Source organism: Macrosteles quadrilineatus, unplaced genomic scaffold (assembly GCF_028750875.1).
Source record: "Macrosteles quadrilineatus isolate MER2022 unplaced genomic scaffold, UCM_ALF_1.0 Scaffold_1__1_contigs__length_201487025, whole genome shotgun sequence".
Lineage (NCBI taxonomy): Eukaryota > Metazoa > Arthropoda > Insecta > Hemiptera > Cicadellidae > Macrosteles > Macrosteles quadrilineatus.
In genome coordinates this window covers 109,876,157-109,895,021 of record NW_026542594.1, presented here as the reverse complement: position 1 = coordinate 109,895,021, position 18,865 = coordinate 109,876,157, and the positions used below count along the sequence as shown (strand labels likewise).

The 18,865-nt window shown below is 35.5% G+C and overlaps 1 protein-coding gene across 1 annotated transcript in view; it reads left to right on the top strand.

Annotated features, from left to right (window-relative positions):
* Nucleotides 1-18,865, top strand: part of LOC128983076 (cilia- and flagella-associated protein 157-like) — a 74,787-nt gene that overhangs the window by 47,074 nt on the left and 8,848 nt on the right. Inside the window, exons 8-9 of the mRNA XM_054402233.1 lie at nucleotides 1,731-2,012; nucleotides 18,513-18,640. Coding sequence (XP_054258208.1) covers nucleotides 1,731-2,012; nucleotides 18,513-18,640 — 410 coding nt within the window. The remainder of the gene's footprint in view (nucleotides 1-1,730; nucleotides 2,013-18,512; nucleotides 18,641-18,865) is intronic.

Here is an 18,865-nt window from a genome sequence, read left to right as displayed (position 1 = left end):
TGAAACCTTTGGTTTTAGGAAAAATTGTGTTTGCTTTATTTTATTCTATTACTAGCTGTAACCCGCGGGCTTTGCCCCGTTTAACTTCTTAATTTTCAAGATTATCTCGTTCGCATGGCTCAATCACGTCCTGGTTAAAATTTGTTCGCTACGCTCACTCACCTTTAGGTTGGAGCTCGTTCGCTACGCTCACTCACCTTTAGGTTGGAGCTCGTTTGCTGCGCTCACTTGCCTTCAGGTTAGCTCGTTCGCTACGCTAACTCGCCTCCAGGTTGAAGTTCGTTCGCTACGCTCACTCACCTTTTGGTTGCAAATTAGCTGTTGTCATAAATGTAAAAGAAATAATAGTGCTGCACCCTGTTGGTAATTTTTGTAACTTTAATGCTATTGAACATCACAGAACAGAACCAACTTGTTTAATTGAAACAGCTGTTAAGATTCAATAATTTCATTTCTCATAAGGTTAACATGGGAAACTCCAGAGCCACTGGGGCGGAGCCCGAAAGGATTTTTGAAATAAGAATATGCCTATATGTTAATCGGGAATGTGAGCTATCATCATGCCAAATTTCAGCCCAATCCGACCAGTATTTTTCGCGTTCACTTGTCACAAACATACATCCATACATCCATACATCCATCCATCCAAACTTTCTCATTTATAATATTAGTAGGATTATTTAATATGTGTTTTCTCCTTTGTTGAAGCCAATAGCTTCAAGGTGGCCGGTATGTTCAGTATTTCGTATAGTATTCTATGTAATATTATTTGTCAGGCCAAACTAATTAGAAAAACACAGAGTGGAGTAAATATAAATGTTCTTTGTTTTATTCTTTGTATACAACTAAAAATTAATATTTTTTAGCTCTTTCACAAAAATTAATATGACAGTCAAAATATAAAGGAGAGTTGTCTAAAAAGTTTCAGAAACTATCATGTGACTTTGAAAATTCATACATTGTAAACAAAATGCCAGAACTTTATCAAACTTTAAGACGATATAGATACATATATTATAAATAAATTTGTAGCTTTTCAGAATTTTTCTTTTGCCCAAAAAGTTTTTGTTGTTAATTATGTAATCTTACTTTTTATAAGAAACGGTCAACACTAGAAAACAAATTAAAAGCATATTTTGAAGGTCATTGTATTAGTAATAATACAAAGGCGTATTGTCAAGGATATCAATGATATAAACTAACATTTAATTAGTTACGCCCGCTATTAGGGCTCATCACAGCCGGCAGCCGCCATCTTAGTTAAGATCAGTGAAAAATACTGGCTTCAAGTCACGGCCAATGTGCTCCATCTATTGGTCTTATGTGATCGATGTCAAAAATTCACTTCAGAACCTCAACCATTTTATTCTGTTTTTGACAAGACTCTAGCCTGGGATTGTGTTGTACACTAAAGTACTTCAGGAGAGGTTGCAAAATTATCACTTTGAAAAAACCAATGGTGATTGGCAGGATTCAAACTCGGGACCAAAGTCCCCCATGCGCTCTACCACTAGACCAACTTGCTTTCCCAATCATTATATAATGAATTTCTGTGATAATTTAACTGAATTGAACTATCATAAAATCATTTATTTACAGCAAGATAAAACAGGATCTCACTATCTCGTCCTGAAGCTAAAATTTTGTTATGCAGATTCCAGAAACATATGGCAGTCCTTGCTACATAACTAACGGCAATTATTAAGATCTAACTTTATTTTTTTTTGCAGATTATTGATAAAATCTCTAAGCTCCACAACAATGTTAAGGAGTCTTTCAGAGAGATGGAGCAAGTGCAACGAGCCAATGCTACGCTGGAACACCGCTTGGAGCGGGCTACAGCCGCCTTGCATACAGAGCAGCATGAGAGTCAACAGTTGCGACAACTGCTGCACTCACGCCAGGTACAGGAGTGCCAACACGAGGTGGAGTTGTACGAGTTGCGACAACACTGCTCCCACCTGGAGCACGCTGTCAACACTGCGGCTCAAGCTGTCAGACTGGCTCTCAAGGTACAAGGAATCAATGTCTGTGCTGTTCATAACATTTATATGAAGAATGGAGTAGAATTTAATCTATGGTTCATTTGGAACTGCAACAGCTTAGAACCATGGCATCAATGATCTGAATTTGAATACAACAGAGCTGGTTCATACTGATGTTTTGACAACATGGTTAGCTGGACAGCTAAGTGGTTTTTATGTTCACTTTCTAATCCAAAGTCGTCTCAGTTGCCACTGAGCCATCAATTAGGATGTTGTAAACAAAACCTGGGTTTGGACTCTTTTCCAGTTCCCAGAAATAAAGAATCCTAAACAATAGCCATACCGTAGAAATACACAAGAAAGAGTAAGTCTAAGAGATACATAGACAAGCAAATGCAAAGTTAAATAACCCCTTCGCAGCAAACCTACAGACTAACTGAATTTCTATTTGCTTGATTGGATTTACACTAAAATATATCCTTAAAAATATCCCAAAATTATTCCCTTTTTAAATAGCACTAGTTTAACAGGTACAGTAGAACCTCTTTAATCCGAATCCCCGTAATCCGAACGTCCACTAATCCGAACCCCTCATCGCTGTACTCTATACACAGTACAGCAGTTCTTTATTGTATACGTATTTAATTTACAGTACTGTTTATACACCATGTTTACTACTGCATTAAATAAACACTGTATTTTACTTCATAAAACATTTTTTCACTTTTCCCAAAATGATGTTGATCAATTTTAGCCATATTTTAGCTATTGTTATGTAAAAACAACAATATGTTCTGTAATCCGAACTATTCAGTAGGTAGTCCGAACTACCCCTGGTCCCAATTAGTTCGAAGAGGTTCTACTGTACTTAGGTTGGCTGCAACAGGGAGGGTTTAAAAGTGTTTTGGTGTGAAATTTTAATACAGTATGTAGTTTAGTATGAAATAAATGCAATTTCCAAATTTGTTATGTAAGTTTGATATGCATATCAACCTATGCTTCTATTTAAGATTTTCATTCGACTCCTTGTGGGCCGTTCCCCTGAAGTGGTAGCAGCTCATTGAAGTTGTAGTAAAATAGTGTTTTATGCCCAGTAACAGTGTACCAACTTGTATATCTCCATCTGTAACGGTTAAAAAAATATTAAGCCGTCCCGGGACTTTTTACCACCACTCTATATGAATTTAAACGGACAGTGTTTTTGGCCTCTAGGGACATCAAAATGAAAAGATAAATTGGTCCCAGAGCCAGGTCTTACCATGTGTATTACGGTAATAGCTTACTTTCCGGTGTAAATGTATGCATTTACTAGGTAATATGTCCTTGAGTCTGCTAAGCACTGTACTTTTATGCTATATTTCTTTGGTTTTTTTGGCATGAATACACAAAATCCACAACGCCCCCGGAACGGGACAAGTATTTCGTCCACTGTAACAAACGGGAGTGATGCACGACGTCCAAGTGCCACGACGTCCAATAATATTATTCAGTGTCACGACGTCCAAAAAATAATTTTTAAACTGTTGCACGACGTCCAATATAAAATATTTGACTGTTGCACGACGTCCAAGTGCCACGAGGCCCAAAAGCAACTGCAAAAAATATAGTCTTTCTACAAGCTTTGGACGTCGTGAAACAGCACACTATATAATTGTAAAAAAGTATCATTTGCACGACGTCCAAAGCCGCTGCCAATTGCACGACGTCCAATAAATATTTGACTGTTGCACGAGGTCCAATATAGCTCAGCGCTGTTGCACGACGTCCAAGCTCCTGCATACGGTGAATACTGCAGACCCGCAATACTAGAAGGGACAATAGACAAGGGGTAGGACACTGGCTGAGAGTAGCCGAGATGACGCTTTCTAGTTTGTAGGTAACACAAGGTTGTCAAAAATTGCAGCTATATATATTTACTAGCAGATTACCCGTCCTTCGTACGGGGTTGGCAAAGTATAAAATGTTTAATGCAGTTATACTCAAGCTTTGCGTTTGCAATGGGGGAGGACACAGTTAGATAAAATTTGGTTTTTAAATTTTCGGTATGATATAGTAAAACACATCTACCAATAGCCATAATGTTCTACCACTGCACCTAAACATTAGAAAGACATGAATTATCAAACATTCACACAATATCACAAATTATTCATTAAATTAAAAACATCAACATAACTGTAAACAATCCTACTTTGACAGTTCTTATTGTTTATCACAGCTTTTTGTTGCTGCTTAGTTCAAATTAGCTGTTGCCATATATGCAAAAATAATAATAATAGTGCTGCACTCTGTTGCGAAACCTTATACATTTTTTATGCTGTTGCATACTATACAGTAGAACTAACTTGTAAAGTTTAAACAGCTGACTAAATTCTTTAATTCCTTTTAAATATGAATTCTCATAAAGTTAACATAGGGAACTGCAGAGCCATTTGGGCGGAGCCTGAAAGTAATTTTGAGATAAGAATAGGCCTATATGTTAATTGGGAATGTTACGTGATTGAACTTCAAACAAACAAACACACAAACTTTCACATCAATACTATTATATAAAAATCTAATGGTGTCTGTCTGTATGTGTGTTACTAATAGGTGCAAAAACTACTGAACCAACTTGGCTTAAATTTTACAAAAATATAGCTACCATACCAAGGACCATTATAGGACTATTCACATTTCGATACTGACCGTAGGCTTTGCCCCTTTGGCTTTAAAAGTTCTGAGGTGAACATTTTAAAAGTAAATATTGATTGGTCTCCATGGCTGCGATAAGAACACTAACAATGTTTGTTTACATTTGCTTTGACATTTAAATGTAAACAAGAAGAACTGCTAAACTGCATATTTCACAATCTCAGACAGCTGATACAAAGAAATTAAATATAATATTTTCCATAACTATGAAGTAGGTTTATTTTAATCTAACCTTTTATCATGGATTATTTATCCTAAAACTATGTCAATGATTATAGAAAAAAAGCTTCTATAAATGTTGCTGTATCAACTCCGGCTCTGCTTTGGATTTTTTAAAGCGTGTAAAGTTATGAAAATAATGTTATTGATATGTTTTCATGGAAACAGTATGAAAATTACAATGTATAGATGTTTTATATGAATTTGGAGGCTAATTTAAATAAATTTGAACTGCTTAACATGACGTGTTAAAGTAGATTAACTTAACATAACTTGCACATCACATTTTTTTTAGATGTATATTTAGGTATATTTAGTTATTGGGTTTTGCTAAAACTATGCTTAAATTAAACTAAAGAATATCATCAATGACTAAATTGTACGTCGTTGATTTTTGTTTTCTAAAATCTGTTGTGTATGTGTAACTATATTTAATTATCAAATGGTAATACAAAATACTCTTATTTTATCTTGACATAGCTTTCAGTTCACATTTACTTTATTTAATACATTTATTACTTGTTTTGCTACACCACTGATTAAATTAAACCAAGGAATATATCATAAAACTAAGCGGTACACAGTGTTCTTTTGTTTCTAAAATCAATGAAATATCTGTTACTATGTTTACTTAGGCCAGGCGCACACAGGCGATTTTGAGTTGCGCAACAGTTGCCCGACTAATCGGGGGACTGTTGCGCAACTCTCTCGGAGACTCTGAAGTCTAGCGACAGTTGAGCTGGAGTGCGCACACAGGCAACTTTTTAGTCGCGGATCTAGTCTTGAGACGTGCTGGAAATACATTCGTAACAGCGTTCCGAATGGATTTCAATGATAGGTACAGCCGTAGTATGTGCTTTGTTGCTGAAGTTTCGCGCGCGAAAGAAAAAGAGAAGATACTGGGTTCATCCCATATATATAGTGAGTGACTTGTGAAAGGACAGTTTCAATGACTTTAAATATAGTCGGCCTCTTCTCAAAAATCCTCATCACGCACACTCATACTTGTAATTTTCTAAAATCTTCACACAACAAGAGAGCAAACACTAGTGACAGTTCTGACCACGAGTAGTTGAACTCCTGGGGTGAGACTGAGCGACACAGCGACTATTTAGTTGCATGTGTGCGCATCTACACTTGTTTCAATGGATACCAAACCTGGAGCGACAGTCCCGCAACAATTCAGTCGCAGAGCAGTCGCTGGCAAATTGGGTCCGGGAACATCGGTTGCAACAGTTGCGCGACTGTCCCCAGACTGTTTCCTTCGTGTGCGCACTCCAATTTAAAACAATGTTGAACATTTTAGTCGGGCAACTGTTGCGCGACTCAAAATCGCCTGTGTGCGCCTGGCCTTAATGGTAAGTGAGAAAATGTAAAGGCAATGGACGATGGAACTGATTAAAAGAACTGGTTTGTATATTTAGTTGTTTGTTGCTATTTTTGTAGAGTAGAATCAGAGATGCAATGAAACATATAGGCTACTGTATTTGCTATTACATTTTTTAGTCCTTGATGCTTTGATAATCATATTAGTTTTGTCTGCTGTCTTTAATGCTAAATTATTTGTTTAAAATTTTGTATAGTACCTATAGATATAGTTTCTTTGATATTTAAAAAGACTGTATTGATAAGGCACAGCAATATTTCTAAAGTTTATAACAGCTGACTTAGTTTTGCTAAAGATTTATTGTGAGTGAAGAAACTGAAGATGGAAGGATTTGTGATCCTACTAATATTATAAATGAGAAAGTTTGGATGTATGTTTGTGACAAGTGAACGCGAAAAATACTGGTCGGATTGGGCTGAAATTTGGCATGATGATAGCTCACATTCCCGATTAACATATAGGCATATTCTTATTTCAAAAATCCTTTCGGGCTCCGCCCCAGTGGCTCTGGAGTTTCCCATGTTAACCTTATGAGAAATGGAATTATTGAATCTTAACAGCTGTTTCAATTAAACAAGTTGGTTCTGTTCTATGATGTTCAATAGCATTAAAGTTACAAGGATTACCAACAGGGTGCAGCACAATTATTTCTTTTGCATTTATGACAACAGCTAATTTGCAACCAAAAGGTGAGTGAGCGTAGCGAATGAACTTCAACCTGAAGGCGAGTTAGCGTAGCGAATGAGCTAACCTGAGGGCAAGTGAGCGCAGCGAACGAGCTCCAACCTAAAGGTGAGTGAGCGTAGCGAACAAACTTCAACCAGGACGTGATTGAGCCATGCAAACGTAATAATCTTGAAAATTAAGAAGTTAAACGGGGCAAAGCCCGCGGGTTACAGCTGGTTTATAATATTAGTAAGATATATATATATACTAGCTGTACCCGCGGGCTTTGCCCGTTTAACTTCATAAGTATTCGCATGGCTCATTCACGTCCTTGTTGAAGTTCGTTTGCTACGCTCCCTCACCTTAAGTTGGAGCTCGTTCGCTGCGCTCACTTGCCTTCAGGTTAGCTCGTTCGCTACGCTAACTCGCCTCCAGGTTGAAGTTTGTTCGCTACGCTCACTCACCTTTTGGTTGGAAATTAGCTGTTGTCATAAATAAATAAAAACAATTATAGTGCTGCACCCTGTTGGTAATCCTTGTAACTTTTATGCTATTGAACATCATAGAACAGAACCAACTTGTTTGATTGAAACAGCTGTTAAGATGCATTAATTCCTTTTAAATATGAAAAATCATAAGATTAACATGGGGAACTACAGAGCCACTGGGGCGGAGCCCGAAAGGATTTTTGAGATAATAATATGCTTTAATGTTAATCGGGAATGTGAGCTATCATCATGCCAAATTTCAGCCAAATCCGTCCAGTAGTTTATGCGTGATTGAGCAACACACACACACACACACAAACTTTCAGATTTATAATATTAGTAAGTTAGTTAAGTTATAATTCATTTTTATTTAAACTGATACGTATTTCGGCACTAAGGCCATGATCATTTAATATCATTAACCATTTAATCAAAATTTAATATGAATTCAAAACATATGTTATTAACTATTTATTTATTTTATTTGTTTACATACTTTTATATAGCTCATACTGTGATCATGGCCTTAGTGCCAAAATACGTATCAGTTTAAATAAAAATGAATTTCAGGGTACTCTGGTTTTTATTATTTTGCTTATTAATCTATACGAGAGGTCGTCCAGTGGTCGAAACTCGACCAAAAATATGTAATGTACTCACTTATCTATTTTCACCCCACACTGTAAATAAAACATGTGATTGGAGTTTCCTCCATTTGTTTTGATTTTCTGTTTATATTTCGTTGTTATTTCGTAACCAGCATAGCAACGCATAAGATCCATTTTAATTTTTTCAAATTTTTAAACTCATTTTTTGTGCTTATCTTTGAGCCTATTTAAATTTATAAAGGGATTCTGCACACCTACAGGAAAATAGCTTTCCAACGGTATGCGTAGATTTTCCCTACGATTCACACGAGCTGAGAAAAAAGGTTTTAAAGAAACATGCTTGCCTATTAATATATATATATAGATATATAAAAGGCAAAGCCCTCACTGACTGACTCACTCACTCACTCACTCATCACTAATTCTCCCACTTCCCATTTACCTAGGAGGCTGAAATTTGGTACACTGATTCTTTAGGCATTAAATAGGAAAACTAAGTTGTTTTTATTCTGATCGGACTCTCGGGCTCCGCCCCAGTGGCTCTGGAGTTTCCCATGTTAACCTTATGAGTACTCATATTTAAATGGAATTAATGAATCTTAACAGCTGTTTCAATTAAACAAGTTGGTTCTGTTCTATGATGTGCAATAGCATTAAAGTTACAAGGATTACCAACAGGGTGCAGCACTATTATTTTTTTTAAATTTATGACAACAGCTTAATTTGCAACCAAAAGGTGAGTGAGCGTAGCGAACGAACTTTAACCTGGAGGTGAGTTAGCGTAGCGAACGAGCTAACCCGAAGGCAAGTGAGCGCAGCGAACGAGCTCCAACCTAAAGGTGAGTGAGCGTAGCGAACGAACTTCAACCAGGACGTGGTTGAGCCATGCGAACGAGCTCACTTATGAAGTCAAACGGGGCAAAGCCCGCGGGTACAGCTAGTATATATATATATATATATATATATATGTGTCCGTTTGCGCAATAACTCGAAAAAATTAAACCGATTTTGATGAAATTTTGTACTAACGTGTAAACCTACGTTTATTCAAACGAGTTTGAGAACCAGCATAATTGCCATAATTGGACCATGGGGACGGGGGTTTAGCCTATAGGGGGTTTTATGAGATAAAAATTGTGTTTTCCCATTTTTGACCCTAAAAACAAAAAAATTTGCAATTTCTTTTTAAACTGTTTTGTAAAGCTTAAAAAAAAAATAATTTAGTATTGAAGCGCTGTTGTATGCCCAACGGTCACGGAGAAAATTCAAAAATAGTGTAATTTAAAATTCCCATGTTATTCTTATGAAGAAAATGAAATCTGTTGTAGTTTACTTGTGTATGGATAAATATATTGATACAATTTGGCAAATTTATTTATTTCATCCTATACTATTGACATATGGTCAAAAAACACTTTTTACCTTCCCCGTAGCAGCAAACCTAAGCTCGTTAAAACTAATGTTATTACATTGCGAATAAATATGTCAAGAATTGCATAATGTCTTATTAATGTCTTATTTATGGAAATTTTTTAGTAAAAATGTAATCAGACAAGTTGAAATTTGCTTAGTCTGCAGGTTTGCTGCGGCGGGGGTATTCGTTTTCAAAGAACGCCTGTAATAATTCACAATTACTCAAATTTGAGCTACAGGTACACTAGTCTAATTTAAAAGTGTGCAATAAATGATCAAAAACAGTCATGGCCTTACTTTAACATAGTTATTCACATTTACATAGTTAGTTCTATCATAAATATTTACACAAATAAATCCTAAACCCCTTATTTAACTTCGTTCAACTCATCCACTTATATCTTAACTAAAGTAACATAGGTAAAATGTAAAAGCATTAAATTAAAATTTACAAGTGAAAATTACTAGGTGGCGTTCGCAGAGGCATCCACAAAATTGAGCGGAGTCATCAAGGGTTCATATTATATTGTTTTTGTCATACTGCAGTGAAAACAGTCGTTTTAATGCATGCGTTGCGGGTCTAGAGTAGCATTTTTACTCTTTAGGGAGTAAAAATCGTTTTTAGCCTCTATGGAGTAAAAATCAGCTGTTGTCAACTCAGTTGTAAATTTTGGTTGTAAACGATTGCATGTATCCATTCGTGCATTATAATCATTTTCACCTACAGTTTTAAGTGAAGACAACATTTGTGTGAATACAAATAATAGGGTAATTAGTTTGGCTACACATTTTTTTGTAGTGAAGTGGATTAAAAAGACAGAGATGTCATTTTAGGCCTTTTCGGAAGCCTGCATTTACATTTCAAGTTTAAAACCTCTGGGATGGTCATTAGCTTTTTCTCAAATAGGGCGTTACAGTTCCAGCTAGTGATAATCTAGAAATCAACCCTTAAAGTTTCGGATTCTACCATTTTGGCTGATTCAGTAACTGCATAAGAGGTCTTCATGTGATGGTATAAGCGAAAACACAAAATATAATAGCATCCTCTCAAATCTGAGACCTTCACAACTACTAAAACATAACTAACCAGCCAACTATCTTAATATACTCAGTAAAACAATTGTTTTTTTTACAATATCAAATAATATATTTAGATATAGATTGACTTAAAAGAACTGTAATTTGAATTTATTTACCAGTGAAATTCATATGTTAATGAATGTAAACATTTCTAAATAAAAAAATTTTACAAAAGTTATATTACTTTCACATTCGCATTGATTCCAGCGTTTAAACCATAACCCATCTGTTATACGTAATAACAGTTTTTGATATTTTTTTAAATATAATTAATCGGAAAGTGATCGAAGACGAATATTAAGCTGTCAATTTGGCTTCAATTAATTGTGCTTCCTAGTTGTCCTTGTTGATCTTGACAAGGTCGAACAATTTGCTACGTAGCGGCATTTCAAAACATTTTTGAAGAAACCGGTGAATGGTTGTAAACGTTGTTAACGTCAACAAAGTACATATAAAATTTGTATTTGAAATCTTTGTTAATGTCTTACAATTTTATCAAAACAATTTATACTTGCTTGGACCGAAGATGACCCGAAATTCTGTCGAAATGCTATATGAATTGGTTTGCTATATGAAATGAAGTACAGTACAAACATCATCGAGTGTAGTCCGGTTAAACCGATGTCCGGTTAAAAGGTGTCCGGATAAGAGGGAGTCTACTGTATTTTTTTTTTTTATTTAAGAGATATTCTGCAAAAGATTTTATAAATGTCTTGTTTTCGAATTGTATCCTTGAATGTGTTCATTATTGAATCTGACTTAAAAATGTCGATATGTTTGTCCTATCAAGATCCAAGTCATTTTAATGTATTCACTGGATTGGTGAGAGTGTCTTTAGTCATTAAAATATGGCCTCACTACTTAGTAAATAAAATTACGTCCGTACGTTCAAAAATGCAGTTTTGTGCGATTTTTGTCAAGTTTTCGTCCAATTTTTATCACATAATGATCTATGAAATAACGAACAGCTGTTCGGATCAAGATTTTTTTTCTAGATGTCACTGATATGTTTACAAATACCGCAACCATTTCCAATCACTGGAGGCAAATCCCACCCAAGTGAGATTAAAAACGCTTTTCTTACATAACGGATTTAATTAATCGCAAGTGGAATAATATAGTGTAACCTTAATTAAAATTAAATAACGAGGCATCATCCAGGTCAGGAACCAGAGATTCTTTGAGTATAAAATTGTTCTTGAGTTTTGATAACCAGAAAGAAGACCTTGAATCAGTGTTGTATAGGGCCGGGAAACTTGAATTTAATAATGATCGTCGCCAATAGCTTACAAACAAGGTTTCCACTCATTGATGGCGCTTCGATGGCGGTTGTGTAAAGTAAAAATCACAACTGCAGTGGGCGATTGTAACAGAGGTTTACGGATTATGATAAACTCCCTTTTCCAATGACAATTGTATTGTACAACGAGGCCATATATGTACCCAGTTAAATTTTTCGTTGTTGTTAGAAATTTATATGCGATTTAGATTGGTAATTTATAATAAAAATTACCAAAAATAGGCCACAAACTATTGATACATAAACAACGTTCAAAGCGTTTGAACAATTCATGATGGTTTGCTGAATAAATGTTTTACTAAAATGCGTTATTGTTTCCTTAGCATAAACTATAATTTTAGAATCCAGACAGAAAAAGCAAAACTTGTACAGTTAAGACATCAATTAAATTGAATACGCCTGTAATAAATAAGGTGCAACACCAACACCAACGATAACTAATTTGTAAATTACAGTGATGTGTTGGTACGTAAAAATGATTCTTGCTCCTACCAACGGTTCAAAGGAAAAGAACCAGTACCGTACCAAAAACCAACGTTTACAGTTAAGAACTATAGTAGGTACATCCGACCAATTATATGCGTTAATCAAGGTTATTGATCTCTTGGTTTTGGATTTTCTCGTAAAAAGTTATCGGCAATCAAAGTTATTTCCCATTAATTGCTTTATTTGTAAACAACTCTTAATGTAAACTTATCGGTGTCAGTTTGGAAAAAAAACAACCTTATACAACAACTTTCAGTTATTTAATAGATTACGTATTCCCTAAACAGTGATTGGTATATCTATTAACATTAGAAGGAAATGTGATAAAAATCACACAACATTGGGTTTTTGGAAGTTTGTAATTTTATTTCTTAAGTACCTAGACAGGCCGTGTATTCTAGGGAAAAGTACCGGTATCAAGGATTGTCGTCAAAAAGGTTGTTATAAATAATTGGGTAAGCGTACGTACCCAAGAGATGGGCTATGGGCCTATTGGCTGTATGGTCCAGCGATTGCATCACACGGTGAGTAGGAACTATTGAATATTTAATCAATGGTAGGAACAGAAAGTCACACATTGAAAAATCGAGTTTAGCATCATCCGTAAACCTCTGTTACACTCACCCACTGCAGATGTGATTTTTTACTTTACACTTTACACAACCGCCATTGAAGCGCCGTCAATGAGTGGAACCCTGTTTCTAAGCTATTGGCGACGATCATTAATAAATTGGAGTTTCCCAGCCGTATACAACACCGATTCAATGTCTTCTTTCTGGTTATCAAAACTCCAGAACAATTTTATACACAAAGAATCACTGGTTCCTGACCTGGATGATGCCTAGTTATTTAATTTAATTTATGGATACACTATATTATTCCACTTGCGACTAATTAAATCCTTTATGTAAGAAAAACGTTTTTAATCTCACTTGGATGGGATTTGCCTTCAAAACGTGATCGGAAATGGTTGCGGTATTTGTAAACAACATTTGTAAATATCATTGACAGCTAGAAAAAATAATCTTGATCCGAACAGCTGTTTGTTATTTCATAGATGATTTTGTGATAAAAATTTGACGAAAACTTGACAAAAGTCGCACAAAACTGCATTTTTGAAAGTCCGTAATTTTATTTACAAAGTATTGAGGCCATATTTTAATGGCTAAAGATACTCTCGCCAATCCAGTGAATAATTAAAATGACTTGGATCTTGATAGGTACCTACTCTCGTTTTCCTGGAGAAGATTGCGTAAAATGCCATCTTGAGTTTTACAGACAGACAGACAGACAGACAGACAGACAGAAATTTAGATGAGACTTGTTTCGGCTTCTTTAATGTATAAAACGTAAGAATAACCTAACAATTTATGATTCTGAGCAATGTACAGACAAAACTCTTAATTTTATTTATATAGATGTTTTAAGTTGTTGATACAGCAATTACATGTGTTGAACTTGTTTTAGCTTATCTTGGTACGATGAGCACTGTGAGTGTCTTGGCTTGGGTATTCTAAGGTCTTTTGAAATCCACAAAACAGTTTTCACTAGTTTCAATCGCACCAAAAAAAAAAAACTTAAAATAAACTGATAATGGATGAGGCATGGGTTATCACGGTTCAACAAAGGCCATCCTCCCTAAATTTCTTTCGAGGTTAAATCAATGAGTCCACTCTTAACACTACACTTCAACATTGTTGTTGGGAAATGTTTCTGGAACGACAAGAGTGTTGCTCAAGTAAAATTTACCGAACCCGAGTAAAATACAAAGAACCCCAATCTTTATGAACTCACATTCTTTTGTTCTCGACATAGCCTTTCACATCACTTTCACTGGTCGCTACTTGAAATCTTGTAACATAGATCCACGATTTTTTACTAACAGCTTGGAAGATACCATTGCCATTACCATTCCTAACAACCAATTTATTGCTGTAAGTGATCTTTGGACCTTTCGCTATTTTAGGGCGAGATTGTATAGGACTACGATGATGAACAACATGAGTAAAACCTTCTTCATCACATTCACTGCCACTCTGCCTGTGTTCTTCACTACCAGTAGGGGTAGGCCTACCTAGATTACAAAGATATGTGCTATATAGTGGTTTAAATTACCTTGTTACTGTCAAAACGATCCTTTGTACAGTACTTTTGACAGTAACAAGGTAATTTAAACCACTATATTGTTAATTCAAACGATCCAGAGGCCATTCCACGATGAAGGGTATGTGCCCATCCTGGGTGCCAAATTTATTGACACTCTGCACTTGTATTATACACCTAGTGTCCCTTTAATTCAAAACCACGTACAAACACATATTGTTAATAGTTTTAAAACCCCGATATAGTGTGCGTAATCACAATGTTACTTATGTTTAATTAGTTTTGTTTTAGTTTACCTATTCAATGATAAGGAATGTCTCGGCTGGTGGGTGGTGACATTCCTTCAGTTTTAAAAACAATTGACTGTCTCAGATTTTTAGTCATGTTGATTCATATATTTCAAAATCAAAACGTTTCTAATTTAACTCTAAATTCATGTTTGTGTTAAAATATGCACAGCAAACCTGCTGACGAAGCAAAATTCCAATTTCCCTAATTGGATTCCTACTAAAATATTTCCATAAACAAAACAAATTTATTTCCCAGTTCGAATAACATTAGACTTATGATTTAACCAGTAATTAGGTTTGCTGCTATGGGGACAAATATGTTTAGTTTTGGGTGAAATAAATAAATTAACCAAATTTATATATATGGACAACATATATCCATAAGCAAGCAAACTACAACAGTTTACTTAATTTTCATAAGAATGGCATGGGAATTCTAAATTTACAATTTTTGGAATTGAAACTCATTTAAGTTTCTCACGACCTGATCCTTCAACCCAAATTTCATGAAAATCGGACCAAAATTAATCGCGTTATCGTGTTCACGGACACACATATACATAATAATTTTAACCAATAATGTTTTTAGCATCTGTGGACATCAAAATGAAAAATTAAATCGGTCCCAGGCCTAGGTCTTACCGTGCCACGGTAATAGCTACTTTCCTATAGGGTAATTCGCTAAAAATCTAGATGTGTTGAGGTTGAAATGAAAATAAAACAGCTGGGCATTCTGAATTTTTAACTAGAAAAGTAAACAAAGGTAAGCAAATTTTTTTGCGTTTCAATGAAGTAAATAAATAATTAAATGTTGAAGTATAACAGTAAATCTATTAAATTGTATGTAGTTAACCTTTTATATCAGCTAAATAAATGTGTTAAGGTCATCATGCATACTACGAATATTGCAAACTAAATCAGTTAAATTAGGCCTAATATGAATATAATACTTCATTCACATAATATCCACTAGTAAAGGTATTAAATTGCATTTATTAGGTACGCTAACTCTCACACTTCGCCTCTGCGAGGTTAAAAAATCAAGCAGCAGACACAGTAAATCCATGAACCGGCAACTGGGCGCTCGAAGTCAACTATGATATCGTTGCTCGAAGTTGCGTTGGACATGTACAATGGGAAACAATGCTATTGTTTGCACTTCCGTTGGTACCTAACGCAGATTTTTAGGGCTCGATATTGCCACTAGGAGCAGCACACTACTAGGCTAAAAACTTCCCACGCTAAACTCCATATGGCTGCCTATTTCTTTATTTTACTTCATCTATGATTGTACATTGTCTGTGCTATGGCTAGTAGGAGATACGTTTTTATTACTGCATCAGCTGGAGACAGTCTCTGAAGATCTGCTTCAACCATTTGTTGTCAAACATTGATCTCGTAAAATAGTGAAATTATTTTTCATAAGAAAATTTTCTTTTAGATAAAAAAATCACAGGTAAAACATTTTAACCATAGTAGTAACACCATTATAGCTTACAAAGTTGATGAGTGATAGTTCACATAATTTTTAGCACATTTGACGGATAAACTTTTTTTGAATTCGTCATATTATAAGTGTATGAAAATTCATATATCTGTGTATCAAAATCTACTTATCTCATTTCTGTTTAATGGAAGTTATACAATTTCAATGATACCGGTACTTTAATACTATGATATTTAATGATACCGAAGTCTTACAGCTATAATAAAACTGTGCATAAATTTATCTTACAAGTAAGTTTGCTACCAATTGATATTGTACGACAATTAATCTCTATTTTACTGCAGTACTTAGAATTCTACTTCTAGTCACATTAAACCTACCATATTTACTTTTGGGCTAGTGACTTAATTATTGTATTATGGAATAGTGTAGTCATTTATTTCTTTAGTTTCTATGATGTATCTCTATTTTGTAGAAATCAATTATGCAATCATAACAACGGAAATACTGCATCATTCCATTTTATGGTGACTTATAATTTATTTTACATATGAAAAAATTTTAAGCTAATGCAATAATTAGTACAATTAGAACCATTGAATATTGAATAATTTAAACATTAATCGAAGATGAAGCGGTTGACAACTTGAAACAGTTGTTAGACTAGGCCTAGTTGCCTTCAATAATTGCAATGCAAATTGTATGCACTGAGGTTGGCAAACAGTGTTCACAGTGTGCAGGCACTTTGGATGTCGTGGCACTTGGACGTCGTGCAACTGGCAGAGGCTTTGGACGTGGTGCAAATGATATTTTTTTGCAATTAAATAGTGCACTGTTTCACGACGTCCAAAGCTTGTAGAAAGACTATATTTTTGGCAGTTACAGTGTACTTTTGGACGTCGTGCAACAACTCAAAAATTATGTTTTGGACGTTGTGGCACTGAATAATATTATTGGACGTTGTGCAATGCATCCTAACAAACTCAGGTGGACTATAGACTGCATGCCTGGCAGCAGATATCTTCCTTCCTTCTTTCTTTCTTCACGAGACTGTGCATCGTCAAATCGTAATGACCCAATTAGTATCTCTGTAGCGTTTTTAAGACATGGATGCCCGAAATATGGGTCGGCTGAACTCATCTTTCGTGAATAGGGATTTCATTTTCTCGTCATTTGATTTAAGAATTTACCATAGTAACAATAGGCCAATCAGGGCATTCATCTCTTCAATATTGGTATCCCGGTAGTTACTTCTATTGGTATTAGCTGACAGACGTAGCCTTATACTGGCTAACTTTATGTTAGTGCTTCTAACTATACTTGAAATGATTTCATCGTAAAAAAAAGACTCCAAACTCCAAACTTCACGCTTATACGGATTGTTGCCCAACGCCCTAGCTGGTAGTTTCATTGCTTGTAATCTAGTTGTAATTATATTTCTAGCAGGAGTTCTTACGTTTGTTGGGCGTGGTTTACTTTTTCATGCATTTGGTGGTCCGAATTCCTTCTTCCCCAGACGTTCCAAAAAATACTCAGGAAGATCGACACCTTCAGCAACTGCATTGATAATGTTCTCAGCATTATTTTCAAGATCGAGCAGGCTGGCATCATCCTCATCTTCTGATAAACTGGAAACTTGCCGGTTCCCTTCGTCTGACAAAACATAGTACGGATCAGCATCCGAATCATCAACTTCACTAAAGTCACTATTATCTTCACTGTCGTCTGCCATCAATCTTAGTATCTGATCACTAAAATCTGGATCACCAGGTCTTACACCTCGGCTTGGATCACCATCTAGCCATTTTGTATCACTAGGTGTTTAGTTTTTTACAAAAACAGCAAAACTGAACCAATTTCACATTAGCCTGTAGACAAAACACAAGGTATATTTTACCCATCGTTGCTAGCCGGTAAGCAAAACACGCGGTAGATCTGACCGACAGTTGCCAGCCGGTAAGTGAAACACACGGTAAACCTGACTGACCGTATTCACACAAAACGCCTGTTCCATACAACGCACGCGCGAAAACTGGGTGTAAGTGGCCTTGAGGGACAGAATAGGGTAGGGGAGGAAGGTAAGGGCGCAATAGCTCTCAGGGTCAAGCAATTTAGCCACTATTACAGCGCAAAATTACCCATCGGTCAATTTAACTGATGTTTCGTTGTAAGTGTTAAAAGAAAAGGTTGTTGAAAATTGTAGTTTAGTAAATAGATTTTGAACACCATGTGATTAAGAGTAATATTACTCAAAGGTCATGTAAGAACCGTAATTGCCACGGATGAGACTAAAGTAAAAATTGTTCGATTAAATACAGCATTGAATTAATAGCTCAGCAATTTCAGGTTCAAGACGACCCAAACGAAGATGAATCATACAACCTTATACAAAGAGAATCACTACTTACAACTCTGCTGGAGCTGTTTGGCGAGACTACTCTCAAGAAACTGGATTCCCCCAAAAGTATACCCTCGTAAGTGATGTGATTGTTACAAGTGGGAGCTATAATACACTCCTCCAGTCCATATCAAGTGTTGTTGCAACTGTTAGTACCAGTAACAAGTTAAGGTACCTGTTGCATGGTCTTTTCAGCTAGCTGCCAGAGGTAATTAAGGTCGTAAAAATTTAATAAAGTTATTATGGCTGATAACAATCTACCAACCATGTAACCATACGATTGGAACTTCCAGCCAGAGCT